We start from the raw sequence: 19,823 nt of genomic DNA, 5'->3' as shown, positions 1-19,823 counted from the left end.
TGGTGTGACCATGTATTGATGGCTGGTGCAATCTAAAAATCATAGTTTTATAGGTGGATTTAATTTAAACAACATTATACATGATTTGTTCCCTTTTTAAATGCTGTTCACAATGTATGTATGAGTTAAGACATATGCCCATATATGTTACACAGGAAAAGATGCCAGTGTTTATCACACAAAGTAGCAATGACAATTACACACACATCAAAAAAAGTTTTGCATCACCTCAGCTCCCAGAACTGAAGATTGACTGTGGATACTGCATCACAGACACAGTTCCTTTAACTGTCCAGATATCACTAAACCAGCCCAGAGATGTAAACACCCACGCATCAGGAGTGCCTAATACATGGAGGGGGGCCAACAGCTGGTCAGTTCCAGTCATTCCACCAGGAAGGAGGTACATGGCTCGTGTTGTCTATAGTTCAACCACAGTCCGACAAAATGCAGCGCGGTACAGATGGGCCCAACAACATGCCAAATGGACCGCTCAGGATTGGCATCACGTTCTCTTCACTGATGAGTGTCACATGTGCCTTCAACCAGACAATCATTGGAGACTGTTTGGAGGCAACGCGGTCAGGCTGAACGCTTTAGACATACCGTCCAGCGAGTGCAGCAAGGTGGAGGTTCCCTGTTGTTTTGGGGTGGCATCAGCAACATATTGGTCAGGCATTCATCTTCACGGGTGACAATTTGCGACCCCGTTGTGCGCACCTTGTGAATGACTTCCTTCAGGATAATGGCATTGCTCAACTAGAGTGGCCAGCATGTTCTCCAGACATGAACCCTATCGAACACGTGTGGGATAGATTGAAAAGGGCCGTTTATGGACAACGTGACCCACCAACCACTCTGAGGGATCTATGCCAAATCACCATTGAGGGGTGCGACAATCTGGACAAACAGTGCCTTGATGAACTTGTGGATAGTATGCCACGACGAATACAGGCATGCATCAGTGCAAGAGGACATGCTATTAGGTATTAGAGATACAGCAATCTGGACCACCACCTCTGAAGGTCTTGCTGCATGGTGGTACAACATGCAATGTATGGTTTACATGAGTAATAAAAAAGGCAGAAATGATGTTTATGTTGATCTCTATTCCAATTTTCTCTACAGGTTCCAGAACTCTTGTAACCGAGGTGATGCAAAACTTTTTTGGTGCATGTAAATCAAACAACGGTAAATCCAGGATGGCATAATGAGAACATAGCAGAGATTTTGAGTCGCAGATAGGCCCAACAAAAAGACAAATTGCTTGGCAGTCTTTTTGTTGAGTCTGTCCGTGACTCAACATGTTTGGGAGTCTTTTTATTGTGCTTGTCTGCAACTCAATATTTCTGCTCTATGGTGAGAAGCAATCTTTCCTTTTCACTACAGTCATAAATTGACATGCCACAGTATGAATTACCTTACCTGACATGTCACGTGATAGAAAAGGACTGCCACTAAAAACAGAAACAAAAACATCTTATCCCTGTGTTTGACCTGCATATTGCAATATGTAGGTATTAATTGTGTACTGTGAATGATTCATATGCTAAGATAAATCTGTAGTATACAGCGGAAGGAACAACAAAATATAAATAGTAGAACTGGAAAACAATCTTTCGTCACCAAATCTGTTGCTAACATAAGGTACTTATCTGTATTACTTTTAAGTGCAATTAAACTAAAACATATTATCATTAATAGAAATTAACTTTTTTATATGCCTTTCTTATGTAGTTTATGGCAGCGAAGTATCTCTATGCTGAATTCAGAGACAGCACACAATAGTGTGCTCTTTCAATAATAATGTTTCTCTCTAATATTCTGGATAGGCTGGCGTATCCATAAATGACCAAGTATTACTGTAGAAGTTTCCACAAAGGCAATGCTGCAGGAGAAGCCCAATTTGGTACTTGCATTAGACAATACTGTAATGACAAAATATTGTAAATCAACAGTTCTGTTTCAAATTAGAGCACTTGACTCTGCAGCTTTTATTTTTATGGAATAAGAAAATTTTCTAGCATTTATGAATAGTTATTAGTTGATAAACAATATATTTTAAGTACCAGAAATCAGAAAACCACATTAGGTAGCTCCATTGTTTAGAATAAGCAGTCATCTTCCAGCTAGACACAAATCACTAATAATATATACTGTTTCCACTACTGAGTCCACTCTTTTCTTCTCGGTTCAGTTTATCTGTCATTTTATATTAGTAAGTGAAAACATTTCTTCATGACAATTGAAGTACCAAAATTATCAGCACCAGAGACATCGCAACAAAATTAATGAGAAATAAAATTTGCAACAAAATTACTGATCCCTTTTCTGTGAGACTATACCCAGTCAAATCAAATAAATACAATATACGCAATTTTGTACTACATGGTTCACATATTGTCAATTAGAGTAAAGCACTAGTGGTAAAGCTAAACACTTTTTATGTGGATATCGAAATGTAGAAGACAAATATTCTTAACAATCATCCTTAACTGTTTATTTTCTGTGAGTAACTATCAATTTTCATAGTGACAGTGTCAGAAAGTTAGCTTATTTTGACTAAAACTCTATTAAGTCCACATAGGTTTATGTTATTAGTAGATTTTACAAACAGTATTTGTAGCACAAAAATGTGCACTATGAATAATGTGTGTTGTAATCTTAAGATTTCTTAGAATAGTTATCAAAAATATCACATACAATACAATGGTACAAAATGTTCAGTCATAAAAAAGTTCAACCACATCCAAAATGAATTGAAAGGCGCTGAATGGCTATTAAATGATTTTTTAAAACAAAATGTAATGCATATGATGGGCATGATTAGGCAACAAACTTAAACATATCTATAGGTTAGCTCTAGAATAACTTTTCTCTCTTAAACATAGTGTATGGTGATTAAAAATTTGTTCTAATATTGAGATTGTATATAGAACTGAGGTTCAAATGCAGAATGTTTGCCAGTTGCAGGCACATGTTCAAATGGTTCAAATGGCTCTGAGCACTATGGGACTCAACTGCTGTGGTCATAAGTCCCCTAGAACGTAGAACTACTTAAACCTAACTAACCTAAGGACATCACACACATCCATGCCCGAGGCAGGATTCGAACCTGCGACCGTAGCGGTCACGCAGTTCCAGACTGTAGCGCCTATAATCGCACGGCCACTCCGGCCAGCGCAGGCACATGTTCTACTGACTGAGCTATCCAGTCGCAACTCTTAACTTCTCATCATACCTCTACTTTCCCTGATCTCTCTCTCCTATCTTCCAAACTTTACAGAAGTTCTTTTGCATACCTTGTGGGACTAGCATGTCTGGAAGAAAGGATACTGTGAAGAAATGGCTTATCACAGCCTAGGATAAGTTGTCCCAGATCAAGTGCCTGCATGTTAGCAAACATCTGATGCACTGGAAATCAGGCAGCCTGGCCCACAGCCTATGCGACCATACTGTCCCAGCTGAGACCCCACTGCCACAGATAGCCATGTGACTTGAGTATGCACAGAATGCATGCAATAGAGCTGCCTCCTGGGCAGTCTACACTACCTGCACGTGCCTGTGAGTGAGCTGAGGGGCATTTGCCAGTCCCTGAGCCCCATGGGGCAGCAATGGAGAAGTCTGGCCTAAGGGATTGTATCCATTATGAATTTTCACTCTGCAGCAGAGTACATACTGAAGTGAAACTGTGTGCTTCAATAGAACATAAACCTGGAACATTTTCTCTTTGAAAGCAATCTCCTATCACAAACTATTTTATATTCTGGGGAACCGCTGCAGTTGAAAGGCATGATGTTAGGAAGAACTTCGATTACAGCTGGTAAAATTGTTGTTTATTAAAACAGAACTGGTTTTGCGGATTTAAGCCGTGTCGTCAGGTGAACCTGTATGGTAAAAAGCTTAGTACAGTGTCGCCACATTTTGTTGATATTAAAATTTCAATATCCACAAAATGTGGCAACACTGTACTTTGGTTTTTACTATGTAGATTCACCTGATGATGTGGCTTAAAACAATGAAACTGGTTGTGTTTTAATAAACAACAATTTTACCAGCTGTAACTGGAATGCTTCCTATCATCATACAATCCCCTGCGTTTTGGCTATCTGTACGTAATTTCTCTGCAATATACTTTTTTCCAAATGTGCTACTCCCACAAGAGATGCAGGAGAACTACTATGAAACTTAGATGATAGGAGAGAGGTATTGGTGGACGCAGAGCTGTTTCTGTCAGTAAGGCATTTGCCCATGAAGGGTAAATATTCCTGGTTTCAGTCCTAGTCTGGCACATGGTTTTAATCTGTCAGGAATTTTTAGAATGTCACTTTTTCTTTTCTATTTTTTTCCCCCCATCAAATCACATATATTGCAACATTATGATACACTACAAATGTGACTCATACAGCATCCAAATAAAAATAGTGTCGCTCATTTGTCTGCAGCTCATAATGGCATGTAGCAAGTTAATTTACAGGTCATCCACTACTGAGTATTTTTTGTATATGGATATGTGCTGATTATTTCTACATGAGCAAATAAATATTCATTTCATAGCTTCAGTGGGCATGATATCTCTTTACACTTCAAGTTTCTAAAGAAAAAATAGGGATCTGTACACCAGAAAAACAAGAGGAGAAACAAATTCTGTTGGTTCTTTAATGTTTTTACATCAACACGAGATCAGAAGGTCTGGTAGCATCAGATTTATAATCACCCCCCTTCATAGTCATCCTTTAATACACAAACAATTCAAAAATTTTTTTGGAAGAACACAATTACACAATGTTATCAATTATTTGTCTATCACATACAGTAACATAACAATGAAAATAATCAATTTTTGACAATGTAATGTAATCAGAGAGAGAAAAATATCTACTAACCAAGCGGCAGCAAGGGAACACACATAAAAGAAGATTATATTTATGCAAGTTTTCGTAACCATTATCTCCTCCTTCCAACAGAAGTGTTTATGGGGAAGGAAGAGGGGTGAAGGAAAAGAACTAGAGAGGTTTAGGAAAACGGACAGATTTCAGATAAGACACCCAGAACTGCAGGTGAGGGAAGACTTACCAGACGGGATGAGACCTGTATTTCTTCCCTGACTTTCCCAAAATCTATCCCCTGTGCTAAACCTCTCTAGGTCTTTTCCTTTCACCCCCTTCCTTTACCTTTAACCCTTGTGCTGGAAGAAGGAGCCACTGGCTCTGAAAGCTTGCAGAAGTATAATAATCTTTTATGTGCATGTTTATCTGCTGCCACTTGGTGAGCAGATCTTTTTTATCTATCCAATTGCATGCAGTACCATGTTTCATAAGCTTCTTTATGCTATTTGACAATAGAATACAATGTGCCAATAACATATTTGACTTCTATCACAAACTCAGTGATTCACAGCAACACAACTGATGAAATGAAATAAGATTTCTAAGCTAAAGTACAAAATACATTCTGTTTTTATGTGCCTGGCCTCATTTCAACATCGGCATGGTGAGTGAATTTAACCTCTCACTCCCAATTACGTGTGTAATATGTAAAGATATTGCAGGTATAATCTTCGGACAACAGTAGCGTATTGCCATTCTTTACCAAAAACATAGACAAATCCTGAATAACATGCCAAACCCGCAAAGATGTGAGATAAGACCCATTCTCAACAGCCTGCTCATGACTGGAAAGAGATATAACAGCAGTACATCACAAATGGGACTTGCATGTGAACCTGATTAATAACCACAACCAGCTATATTTATACATTTTAATACCAAACAAATCACACTGCATACATAACAGTACACCATTTCTCACAATGAACGTGGTGTGACCACCTATCAAACTATAGTTATTAATTTTTAACAAGAAACTTTGTAATGGAGCTATTATGAAATGAATGAAATCACAATATTTAAAGTAATTTGGCTAGTAGCTGAATTTTGAACTTCATACTGTAAGAAAGTAAATGGAAATTCTCCAATTAGGTCACATATTGTCACGGGGAAATACAAGGACCTGAAAGTAATACAACACTTTTGTTTTTCCACCAATTTTGGCTGAAGAAATGAATTTGTTGTGATACATCATGGAATATTCCCAATTCAGCCCCTACAGTTTCATTAAGTTCCAATAGGTGACAGTGGTATACATAGCCATCAAAATGGCATCTGTAACAGAGGTGCATTCCAAGCACAGAGCTATGATTATGTTTCTTTAGATAGAAAGCCAGACCATCGCAGATATTCATATGTGCTTGCAGAATGTCTGCAGGAAACTAGCAGCGAACAAAACCATGGCGAGTCATTGGGTATGGTGTCTGTCGTCATCACAACAAGGGCATTCAAACCTGTCCAATAGTCTGTGTGTTGGCCAGCCACACACAGCTGTGATGCCTGCAATGTTGAAACATGCAGTAACTCTCACGCAAGGGATTGACAGATCACAATCAAACACTTCGTTGCACAAATGGACATCTCTGTTGACAGTGCTGACACACTCGTATCCCAGCTGGGAACTCAAAGATGTCAGCCTCCCTGGTTCCTCACTGCCTGACAGAGAACCATAAAGACCAATGAAGGACCATTAATGTGGAGTTGCTTGCACGTTATAAGGCTGATCATAATAATTTTTTGTCAAATATTGCTACAAACAATAAAACATGTGTTCATTATTTCGAACCAGAAATAAGAAGGCAACCCTTGGAGTGGCGCCACAGCACCTTTCCTCCAAAGAGAAAGTTCATAGCCACACCCTCAGCCAATGCAGTCATGTCAAAAGTCTTCTGGGAGTCTAAAGGCGTTATTCTGTTTGATGTCCTCCCTCATGGTGCAAAAATCAACTCTAAAGTATACTCTGGTACCGTCAGAAAACTGAAGAAATGACTTCCGCATGTTTGTCACCACAAAAATGCAAATAAACTTTTCCTTTTCCATAACAATGCATGGCCTCCCACTTGTCTGTGCACCAGAGAGGAGCTCACAAACCTTTTTTTGGACTGTTCTTTGTTCTAGGGGAATGATGACCTCAGAAGTTAAGTCCCATTATGTTCAGAGCCATTTGAACCATTTTTGGACTGTTCTTCCTCATCCACCCTACTGCCCAGATCTTGCACCTTCCAACTTCCACCTGTTTGGCCCAACAAAGGATGCACTCCATAGGAAGCAGTGCAAGTACGATGGGGATGTTATTGATGCAGCATGATATTGGCTCTGATGTCGAACAGGACAGTGGTACCATGAGGGAATACAGGCCCTCCCAGTAAGGTGGTGTAAGGCTACTGCACTGAATGGAGATTATGTCGAAAAATAGGGTTTTGTAGATAAAAAGAGTGGGAAATAATATTTTGTATAGGAATCCAGGATAAAACCACCCTGCTTGGAAAAAAAGTGTTGCATTACTTACTGCAAGTCTCTCATAGCTATACCAAAAGAAGTCATGAGATGAGAAATGAAGCTTACATCTAAATGAAAATACGACGTCTAAAGCAATGACATACAGGTCATACTGGTTAAATAATGATTGGTTAACCAGTTTTAGGATCGTACACGCAAAGAACAGGTGAGTATCACACTTTCTTGGATGCTAGGTGTTTCTGCAAAGTACACTTTTTAAGAATTGTTTCTGGGATTTGCTAAATATTTATTCTCTGATGAAGTTTGTTAATTTGAACTGCAGTACTTATTTAAAACAATGCTGTACTTGATTACAATACCAGACAGAAAAAATGACATTCATTACTCCACATTAAGGTTGTGTTTGGACACAACAGGGTGCACAACACTGTAACCAAAATTTCCGGTAAGTTACCCAGTTACATAAAATGTTGGATAGAAACAAAATAAAATTTGCCGACAAACTGGAAAAGTTTATCTTTCACAACTCCTATTCCACAGAATAATTTCTATTATTCTAACGTGTAAAAGGCGGTAAATAGGGATTACAAACTCACATCTGTTTATTGAAAAAAGGGAAAAAATCATAAATGTCCAGTATGTAGCCATATTTGCAAATTATTTTGTGATATGGATATATAATGATTCACTTCACATCATTACAATTTACTGTGTAAATGATTCATGGAACATGAAATGAAGTAGGTAAGTAAGTAACCAACCACAACCTAAACTGAAGTTACATTGCAAACACACTAGCTTACATACACTGTTTTTATGACCTTTTTGGTCGTCATTTGCAAATTAATAATCAGTTGTCGACTTCAATCTGTCGTATGGTGCACACTTAAAATTTGTAGCATTATTTACACAGAATAAATTTCAATTTTTATTTGAAAAAGTTATCCTCCTCATTAGCCAGAAATTATTCTTTATTTGTAACAGATTCCTTTTATTCTAGTTATCTCTAAGTCTTACGTAATTTCCAGCTGTTGAGTACACTTCATGGAATTGAAAGCAAAATTTGCATAAATATACATTAGGAACTTCAGCCACACCATAGACAATAGCACAAAGGAAAAATAGAATGAACCAAGCTTAAACCGTTCTTTAACTCTCTAGAAATACTCTCAGTCCTTTATGAGAAGCTGGACAGGACGACTACTGTTGCATCATAATGTGGTTAGTAATGTGAAAGCTTCAGACAGGAATTAAAAAAAAAAATAAAATTAAAAAACCTTCATTGATTTGTGAGCCACCGTCCATCTCAGCCATATAAAGCCACAAACTTCCCATTGAAATAAGGAGAGAAACACAAAATTTTGGAAGTGTCTCTGAAGACCCCACATCGCCCAAGGTATTCTCTTTTGTATACTGTGAACTTTATCTTTGGGGGGAGAGTGGTGGGGGTAACAGTCCATGTGAATACTGAATGGTAAATGGAAGAATGGGTAGCAACAACTAATGAATTTGGTTTTAAGATTACTGTAATGTTAATGGGGGATAACGATAATGATATTTTAGAATAAAAATGATATCTTGAACTGCTCCGACTTACTTTTTCTGTATAGTTAATTGCAATCAATTTCATTATTTGCCATCATACAGGTATGATGGACCTCAAAATATCCAGAGCTGTTATAATTCACTTGAACCTGGAATGACTCACCCGAAGATGTAACTTCATCCTCTCCAAAATCTGAGAACCCATCACTGTTTGGATCCGAGTAAAAGGAAGTCCACTTTGGGGAAGACACAGCTGCCAAGACTGCTCCTTTGAGCTTTCTCCTGGCATTGAATTTTTTCATTTCTTCCACTGTATCCGCTAAATGTATTTTTGTAGCACTTTTATCTCTGTCCTGTTATTTGGAAACAAAATCAAATAAGAATTACTTCACTGGCTGCAACTATAACATTCCTGCAGAGAGATATTATCACAGTTCACATATAAGAATATAGATATACTTTTAACTGTGTTTCTTGGGACTGAACAACAAGGAATGACAGAATATTTTGTGTTCTGCATAGTACAAAACTCAATCTACAACAGATTTCAAACGAAAACATGAGGGTCATTCCACGCCAAATCATCCAGCCAATAGTAGATATTACACCCAAGATTTTGGATTTGTTCCAAAATTTATATGTGAAATGTATGCATAAAGCTAAGAAAATATCCAAAGTTTCCTTCAATTCTAACAAGTAGTTTCTGAGTTATCACTGTTTAAAATGTTAGGTTAATTGTATTTTCGAGTGCGATTAAGACGCAACTAAAGCATGCATGCTTTTACAGAATTTGAAGCAAAATCGTTAATTTTGAAGCTATAGCCTTGAAATTTTCACTGTTCCTAATTAAACACAGACTGATTGATCTATTAAATTCCCATTTATATTGAAAAACTGAACTGGAACTCCAAATATTGTCAATTTCAAAATTGGGATGTACAGGTAGAAAATTATGAATAGCTAAGCTCTCTCTCCAAATAACCCAATATAATCATATATTTTTGAAAACAGCATAAAATTAGCTTTCAAATGGTGCAAAAAAAATTGTTGGGGTTCTGTATTGTAACAATTTTATCTTATACTGAAGTAAAAACAAGTTTCATCTATTCAAAACTTGTAGAATGGCTGTTTTAACATTCAAAATGGTTATAGTACAGGTTATAAAGAAGTAAAAGGTTTTAAAACTATAATTTGGAAGATCAGCTACTTAAAACAGTAATTTATTAGTACATTTTTTGTTATTTATATTTTAATTGGGTCAAAGACTTCACTGTAGTTGTAATTTTACTTATCTTTTTTGTTTTATTTAGCTGAAGTTAAAGTCAAGAAACATATAACATTTTTGGAGTCATGTGACACGCGTTGAAGTTCAGATATGGCAGTACTACTATGCAAGTATGCACATGAAAAATTCGCCAGTCAGCAGTCTGCCTGCTGTCTTCCGTCAAGACATGGAATTCAAGTCAGGACATGAAACCTTCCCTCACCCCACAGCCTACCTGTACTGCAACTCTATAATCGTGCATTTGGCTCTGTTGAAGTTAACTGCCTAGTGTTTTATGCTTGGTGACATATTAAATAGTTGTTATATAAACACAGTTATAATTTTATTTTTAAAACTATTTTATTCTGTGTGTGTGTGTTTGTGTGTGTGTGTGTTTGTGTGTGTGTGTGTTTGTGTGTGTGTGTGTTTGTGTGTGTGTGTGTTTGTGTGTGTGTGTGTTTGTGTGTGTGTGTGTTTGTGTGTGTGTGTGTTTGTGTGTGTGTGTGTTTGTGTGTGTGTGTGTTTGTGTGTTTGTGTGTTTGTGTGTTTGTGTGTTTGTGTGTTTGTGTGTTTGTGTGTTTGTGTGTGTGTGTGTGTGTGTTTGTGTGTGTGTTTGTGTGTGTTTGTGTGTGTGTTTGTGTGTGTTTGTGTGTGTGTTTGTGTGTGTTCGTGTGTGTTCGTGTGTGTTCGTGTGTGTTCGTGTGTGTTCGTGTGTGTTCGTGTGTGTTCGTGTGTGTTCGTGTGTGTTCGTGTGTGTTCGTGTGTGTTCGTGTGTGTTCGTGTGTGTTTGTTTTTCTTACCATGGAGATAAGAGCAAATTCATGTAAAGATGAAACTAATTTTAAGTGTTCAGGAGGTTCATTACTAAATTTTTCATGTGATAATACTTTGTCGCCAAAAACAAAGACATTTATTTAATTTCAAAAAAGTAGTCTAAAGAAGAAGTTGAAATTTTAGTTTGGCGTACTAATAAGCAGTACAGTGAAACAGTTGACACTTCTTCCCATCATTTGTGTTATTTTTTAAAGTATGTTTAAAAGAACCAAAAATCCTGTTGTGATCCATTCAAGAAACATTCACTACCTTTAACAAAGAAGAAAGATTTCAGGATAATTACTCTGAAAAAAGCAAAATAAATATGTTAAGGAAAATAAGAACATTATTTTAGTGCCAGGAAAGCTGGTGTGCAGTACACATAGAAAACTGTTGAAAGAGGCAACACCTACTTTAGATCATGAAGATATTGCTCTACTTGAAAGTGATGAAGCAAATGAGAGTGAATTAACCAATGCAAAAAGAGTAGTAGAAAGAGAAAATTTGAATGACACTCTTTTAGGGTTGGATGTGACACCACTTAAACTTCAGTCATTATCTATTCCATCGAGGAAAAAATGTGCTAAAAAGAAGTTTAAAACGGCAAAAGGCCAGGTTAAAAAAGTTGTAATTTGTTTTGAAAGTACAAGACTACAATGATTCAAGTGAATCTGACAGTACAACTCAAGGTAATGAATTGAAGACAAAATCTGAGGATCTTTATCATTTAGTGGATGCTATAAAGGAATAACTCAAGACAAACTTAACCAAAGGGGAAAAATAAAAATATTAACAATCACTCCCTAGTCTTGGTCTCACAGAAAAGCAGCGGAAAAATTTAATGTATCAGAATATTTAGTGCAAAAAGCCAGAACACTTGAAAACGAGAAAGGTTTTTTTGGCTTTAACAGAACCCAAACACGGCAGAACCCTTCACCAAGAAACAATAGACACTTGAATCCTACCACTGCGGCCACTTGAGCTACTCAGTTCATCCAGTAGTGATTTTTTTCTAAAAATGAAGATTCCACCATATAAGAAACTTCATTGTTTCATTTCTGATGACCTGAAGCATGATGTACTATTTGTTTATGCAGTACAAGAAAAAAATCATAGATTTCATAAACCAAAACTTTCCTGATGTTGACCAAATTGAGTATTTTACAGACAGTTGCAGTGCTCAGTACAAAAACTTCAAAAGCATAATAAATTTATGTTTTCATTATAAATATTTTAGATTAAATGCAAGCCCGTCATGGTAAAACAATATGTGATGGGATCGGGGGCAAAGTCAAGAGAACTGTTACAAAAACAAACAACTTGCAGAGCAGTAGGCAATGTGAGCAGATAATGAACGCTGAACAAATATACAATTTTTGCAAAAGTTTATTCTCAATAATATATTTTTTCTTTTTAAAGGAAGAAGAAATTGAAACTAACAGAACAATGCTTGAAACTAGATTTCAAATGGGTCAAACAATACCAGGTACAAGAAGTTTCCATTATTTTAAGCCAGCTTCTTGCAAAGAAATTACAGCCAAACAGGTGAGTTCAGACTCGGAAATTTTGTTGAAACAAAATATTTTTTATGACTATCCCAACTACTAGACCTAACCTACATTCTTTCTTTGCATGCATTTATGAGCAAAACTGGTGGACAGGAATGGTTCTGAATTAAAATAAGAAGGAGGGGACTATGAAATTTTTTTATGCGCACTCATGGACCAGCAGAAACTTTCTTTTGGTCTGTTCAACCAGCGTGTCTTCTATGTGTAACAGCTCCTCCAGAGGTAGCATCTCAGTTTGGCAGATCATATAAGAGTGATGCTAATTCCTAAAAGGAAATCAGCAAAACATGGAACAATCTCAATGCTTTATTGTAAAAAAAAACCCTTAATGGACATTTAAATGTAATTATTGTACACACTGCTTCATATGAATTTGGTATAGTACTTCAACTGAATAATTATTGAACTTTAAAGTCATGAAAAACACTTTGTACAAAGGACTTGTTTGAAAACAAATAATCGCCAACTTGTGTACATTCAAATGTAAGTAAACCTATTTTGTAAAATTCTAAATTTATGTATCTTTCATTTTAAAATAACTGATACATAAAACTTAAGTTCATCTGGTATTTTCATAGTTGTACTGACCTCAAATTACTGTATCAAACATGTATTTTACGAAGTAAATTACAAAATTTGACTTCAATTTGTTATAAAATTGTTACAACTCAGAACCCCCAATTTTTTACACTATTTGAAAGGTAATTTTATGTTGTTTCCAAAAATATATGGTTTTATTGGGTTATTTGGAGAGAAATTTTAGTTATTCACAATTTTCTACGCCTGCGTCATAATTTTGAAACTAACAATATTTTGAGTTGCAGTACAGTTTTTCTATACAAATGAACATTATAAATTAGAATTTTGTAGATATATAAGTTTCAGTGTTTAATTTAGAACAGTACAAGTTTCAAGGCTATAGCTTCAAAATTAACGATTTTGCTTCAAATTCCGTAAAAGCATGCACGCTTTAGTTATGCCTTAATCGCCCTGAGAAATTCAATTAACCTAAAACTGTAAATGGTGATAACTCAGAAACTACTTGTTAAAATTGGATGAAACTTGGAATATTTTATTGTCTTTATGCATACAATTCAAATACAAATTTTCATAAACATCTGTGACAGGTGGGTCTAGGGCCCTGGATGACTTAGTATGGAATGACCCAGGATTCTTATCAGAATATGTTCACTATAGCACTGTTAACCATCACATTATAACCTTTCAATAGTAAATATAATCTGCCTGTTTTATAAACAATAAATCAGTATCTCCATGACACAAGTGCTGTTAGCGTTAATTCTCCAGATATTGTATTGATCTGACTAAGCATGTATTACCATCACTGAAAATAAATTGTTAGTCAAATAGTAAGTAAAATACAACTCTTCCAGTTAATCTAACAAAATTCCCTCTGAGAAAGCCTGCCTGGGCAAGATGAAAACTGAAAGAAAATTAATTATTCAGATATCATTCAAAATATCTATAGGTTTCAATGAATGCAATCTCTAATTGGGAAAAAAATTATCATCATAAGCTTAACATGTAGAAGCAGACTGAGAAAATCAAGTATGATGTACATGCTGTGAGTACTTTATTAATGATGATGAAAACTACAGAAGACCAAACACTCATGAGAGCTATACAGAGCATAAACAAAATTCCTGTTACCTGCAACGGAAGCTGCAGCATTTATTTTAAATGATGCATTAGAAGTATTAGGCCTAGTACATTTTAAGCAGGCATCTGTTGTCAAAAATGTAGGGAATTATTTTCTTTGAATATTTCTTAAGTATCCGGGGAAATGTTATCAATAGATGATTGCAAGATACAGAAAATTATTTCAAGAAAAACAATTCCCAAAATTTCTACAGAGTATTCAAACAAAAGGTAAAGAAGTACCCTCCTCCATTACTCCAATTCAGAAATGAGTATGGGGAAATTGCCTATACCAACACCGAAAACTGTGAAATTCTTGCAAAATACTTTTCTAAATTACCAAATTGTGGAAAGCCTGCAGAAAAATTTAAGTTCCGTCATACACAACGAAATGCAGATTCAAAGCCACCAGGTTTACAGGAGATTAACAAGATAATTCAGTCACTAAAAAATAACAAATTGTCAGGAGAAGACCAAATCATCGCAGAATTATAGAAAAATGCAGGAGAAAATCTTATTGCAAAACTCAAAGAAATTATAGATGAAATCTGCAAAACTGAAAATATCCCCACAGATTGGAAGACAGCAATCATACGTCTGCTGCACAAAAAAAGGAAGTGAAACATACCCCGACAACCACCGAGGAATCTCTTTATTATCAATAACATACTAAATTCTGTCTTAAGCCCTACAAAACCAAGCAGACCCTCAGCTCGATTTAAAACTAGGTGAATACCAAGGTGGATACCAAGGTGGATACCAAGGTGGATACCAAGGTGGATTCAGGAAAGGTCAATCATACGTAGGAAAAATGCTTAACGTGAAAAACTCGATGAAATATTTGCATAGCACAAAAGTTATGTCATCACGTTTGTCGACCTTAAAAATGCATATGACAGAACCCCTTTTTGAAGTGTTAGCAGAATTTGGACGAGATCAAAAGACAACAAACATCATAAAAGAAACACTCACGGAGACCAAATCCAAAGTAAAATTTATGTTAGACTTGAGCACAGAATTTGATATAAACACAGGAATACGACAAGGGGATGGACTGTCCCCAGTGCTCTTCAACTGTGCAGGTGCACCAGCACACAGACTGAGACTAAAATGTAAGGGCATACAATTAGACTGTTTAGCCCACATCTCGTGGTCGTGCGGTAGCGTTCTCGCTTCCCACGCCCGGGTTCCCGGGTTCGATTCCCGGCGGGGTCAGGGATTTTTCTCTGCCTTGTGATGGCTGGGTGTTGTGTGATGTCCTTAGGTTAGTTAGGTTTAAGTAGTTCTAAGTTCTAGGGGACTGATGACCATAGATGTTAAGTCCCATAGTGCTCAGAGCCATTTGAACCATTTTTTTAGACTGTTTAGCATTTGCTGACAACATAGCACTGATCACACAAAACATTACTGATGTGCCGAAACAGCTAGAATTATTACAAGAGCAGGCAGCAAAAATAGGACTAGAAATTTCATTTGAAAAAACAAAATTTATGACTGACGTCAAAGACGCACCTTCTGATTTCAAAATTGGTAATAACTACATCTCTCGAGTAAAAGAATTCAAATATTTAGGTGAACTGAATGCAGAAAATTGTAATAAAAAGAAATGTCAGATCAAGAGTCCAGAAAATGGAGACAGCATTTGAGTTAACAAAATACGTTTAAAATGAAAAAGAGTCTCTCGTGGAACTGCAAAATACGACATTACACAACGGTAATTACACCCAAAGCTCTCTACACATTTGAGACACTAAATCTTCAACACAGGACACTAAAAGGGGAATTGGAAGTGAAATAATGTAAAATAATAATGAAAATCCTAGGACCAAGAACTAAAGATGGTGTGCATTATCCAAAACCCAATGCAGAAACGTATCTCCAAAACAACAAACACAATGTGCATGAGAAGAATCGAATTCATGGGGCATTTAGAAAGAATGGACTCAAACAGGTTAATGCACAAAATCCATACATTTTTTGAGAACAAAACTACAAGACCAAACTGGTACAAACAGACGGAAAGAGACCTGAGAGAATTAGGGTCTCCAAATCTACACGACAGAAATGAGATCAGAAAAATCACAAACACATGGGGTTTTGAGGAAGAAGTCAGAAAAACTAACCGACATACATGGTCTACGCAACAAAAGCTAGCCCATTCGTTGTATATGAAGGAATGCTGGGCGAAAAGGAAGGCCAACCACTGTTGATTACACGTGGTCCTAAGTGATCCAACCGCGAAGAAGAAGAAAGATGTTTAACAACAGCTATTATATACAGCTGAGGAATAGGCAACCTTTATTGCAAAGTAGCAGCTTGCTTCTGAACATACTATGTGACATTTAACTCTTATAATGACAAATAATACCAAGCAATACAGCGACAGTTTATTGTTAATACAATGTACAGATTAATATTCTAAGAGGCACTTCCGATTTGTTAACGTCTATTCTGACTCATTCCATATCCTTGAAGATTCTCTATCTGGATGTGATCTCCAAAACATGATGAAAGGACGAATAGCTTCAAAGGTCTCTCTCTCTCTCTCTCTCTCTCTCTCAATTGGGCTGCTAGAGCTGCAGTGTTTAATACAATGTAGCTGTGTGTGTGTGGGGGGGTGGGGGGAGGAGGTGATGAGGTATTTACATTAGTCACCTTTGATACATTGCCTGGAAGTTAAGGATTGTTTTACATTTTGTTCATATGCCTATTGACAGCTAAAACCTCAGCTATGTGACAAGCAGTTACAGTCATTGTTTCCAAAAACTGCTTTAAACTGGACAGGTAGCTGGAGCATATCAAAGTTGTTATGTAAAGAGGATATTTTGTATTCTAATGACAGCTACGGTGGTTGAAATAATTATGCGTTTGCCACAAACACTGGTTTCCACCTTACACGATTCTCACTTCCGTTCAATTGTTAGTAGATAAGCTAAGGTATCTGTCGTCAAAGTTAACATAATTTCGCAGTTCAGCCGTACACTGACCACCAAACGAAGTTCTGACCACAAGGGTAGTTTCTTACTTCAAGATAACGCTTGATTCAAGAAACGAAAAACTTCATTTGAACCTACATTACGCTACTGTGAAACACATCTCAGTTACTGAATGAAACATCACAGTTCAAAGGTTTTCATTTTAAAACTCATGTTTAAAAACAAAATGAAATAGAGGTATGTGAAAAATCAACCACTAAACTAATATCTGTGATTTTGTCAGAAGTGGATCTCAATTAACTTCATATTTCCTACTACAATACGATGTAATTCCCAAAAGAAATCGAAAAAATCGCCTTTTAACATTGCAAGATTTCCTAATGTTGTTAACTATAAACATTTCTCAAATTTTAACCAAATAAACACCGAAGTGCGAGGGCAAGGAACTGTGGACGCTTTTAAAAAGTCTCGCTAGAAGCGACTGTTGTTCTATCTTTATTTTAGTTATAAACTTATTATCAAATGGAAATGTCAGTTAAAAAATACTGAATCATAATCTTTAAAATAAAATTATCATCTTTTATTTTGAATTATCCACTGCATGAAAATAACACTGATACAGGCATGTGAAATGCCTTATTCTTACATGAGGAAATTATGTTAATCAGTGAGACTGTTCTATGTATAGACATTAAAACAAAGTATTTTATTTTCCATTCCATGTTTTGAATTCTTGTACCAAATTCTGTGTGAATAGTGTACAGGTATTTTCGTACGTTGGGTATGATAATTAAAAATAAAATATTTGAATATAGAATTTAAGTAACACCAAGGAGAAGTCAGCACTGGTGTGAATCGTACCAACAACTTCACAAGCACTAGCCTTGCACACTAACCGCTCACCTGCCCCGTAATTGTTGTGTCAGTAGCTTCTAAATGTTTTGTACTTCAACACGCTAGGAAATCTTAGAGGCCTTATCTTCAAAGGCGTTTGAGTTTTTGATTTTTTTTTTTTTTTTTATTTGACAATAGCGTCGTACTGCTTTGGGAAAGCGGCGTGCGAGCAGTGACCCTCATATATCCCACTATTAAGAGGAAAATTGAAGAGGGCCAGCACTTACACAAGCATGCCAAGCGCAAATGACTGCCACTTACATGTTAGCCTTTTATGTCTTTCGCTTATGACTAAGACACAAAATTGGTTACAGCTCCTGAAATGAGGATCAGTAAATTGTGGTACTTCTACTTTCAAAATATATGGATTCATAGGTACCTACCCTTAGCCACCTATGATTTAACACTTCTTGTATTGTTATTCTTTGCGTATGGTCCACTGTCAGCATTTTTTGAACGAGGTCTTTCGCCGCGTCACTTATGAATTCCCATTGAGGCGAATCCAGCTGTAACATAACACAACAACAATTGCAGCAATTAAGAAATAGCAATTTACAATAAAAACAACGTCGAGTACAAACACTATAATCTCGTCGTTTTACTTGCAAGTATCACTGCAATCTCTTGTTGTAAAAAGGACACATGCAAATGTTTCTTCTGAACAATACTCAATTTTGCACTACGTGCCAACTTTCTACTTAATAGACTCAGATTCTAGTAAAAAACTGAATGCCGTCAAATCGGACACAATGCGAAATAACAGTACTCTCTGCACTCTCTCTTCGAAACAGGAAATAGAAATAAATAGCTATAATTAAAAGACTGGATTTTCGCTTTACTCGAAGATTATAATCATAGAAATTTTTATAAATTTCTATACGACACAATCACAAAAACAAATGATTTTGTGTCGTTAAATCCTCTAGAGTAACGTATTAAAATTTCACTATCCGATTTAGTATATAACGACTCTTTATCAACATCATACATTTGTTGTAACATCCCTGTCTAAACTATTTTCAGGGTTCTGCTGCTGATCACTGTATAGTTTGATGCTATTTCCGGGTGGATTTAAAGTCACAAGCCGCCGCGGCAATTCGCGACGTGCATTATTCATTGTCTTGTATTGTATTGTCTACTGTCTGGCATAATGTAAATCGTTGTCATTGTTGTACTAAAAATTACTGTTATTTATTTAGTGTATGACATAACAAATCACTTAATATCATATACATGGCACAAAAAACTGTTAAAAATGAAGGTGTAAAAGTGCATATAAAAACAACCAGTGCGTGTTGGCAAAATCCATTTTTTAAAATAATAGATTGCGTCTTGGGTTATAGTAAATATGTCAGATCGCCCGCCACAGTATGACCATAAAGATCATTCTGCTGTCACGGAGTAGACCGTTTGCCTGCAATTCCACACTAACTTTCAGGTGAAACTGCCTCTTCGTGTTAAGTAAAATGAGTCCAGATATATGCCGTTGTTTTCTCGCATCATCGACATTCTCCGGGGCAAGTCGAAGCCTACAGTTTTTATTTTTTATTTTTATTTTTTTTTAATCCACGTAATATCGAGGCCACAAACTGCCGAAGACTATTCCCACTGTTTTACACGTTTCGATGAAAATGAAGTTACCGATTTCCACAGCTTCGTACTGATGGTAAATTAGGAGCAAACTACTATTCTGTGTTAAAGTGTGTATTTTGACAAGAACAGGACCCGGCGTATTTAGCGCGCTTGGTAGGAATGTGGGGAAATATGATTAATTGTAGGAAGCTAAGCGGAGTAG

General features: G+C 36.3%; 1 protein-coding gene across 1 annotated transcript in view; it reads right to left on the bottom strand.

The window, feature by feature from the left end:
• The window catches only part of LOC126428134 (peripheral plasma membrane protein CASK-like), a 1,166,960-nt gene that overhangs the window by 311,670 nt on the left and 835,467 nt on the right, over nt 1-19,823 (bottom strand). The window contains exons 8-9 of the mRNA XM_050090073.1: nt 18,412-18,534; nt 9,058-9,247 (exon numbers count right to left, since the gene is read on the bottom strand). Coding sequence (XP_049946030.1) covers nt 9,058-9,247; nt 18,412-18,534 — 313 coding nt within the window. The remainder of the gene's footprint in view (nt 1-9,057; nt 9,248-18,411; nt 18,535-19,823) is intronic.

Source organism: Schistocerca serialis, chromosome 1 (assembly GCF_023864345.2).
Source record: "Schistocerca serialis cubense isolate TAMUIC-IGC-003099 chromosome 1, iqSchSeri2.2, whole genome shotgun sequence".
In the NCBI taxonomy this organism is placed as follows: Eukaryota; Metazoa; Arthropoda; class Insecta; order Orthoptera; family Acrididae; genus Schistocerca; species Schistocerca serialis.
Note: the sequence above shows the minus strand (reverse complement) of the source record. Positions and strands in the feature narration are given on the sequence as shown.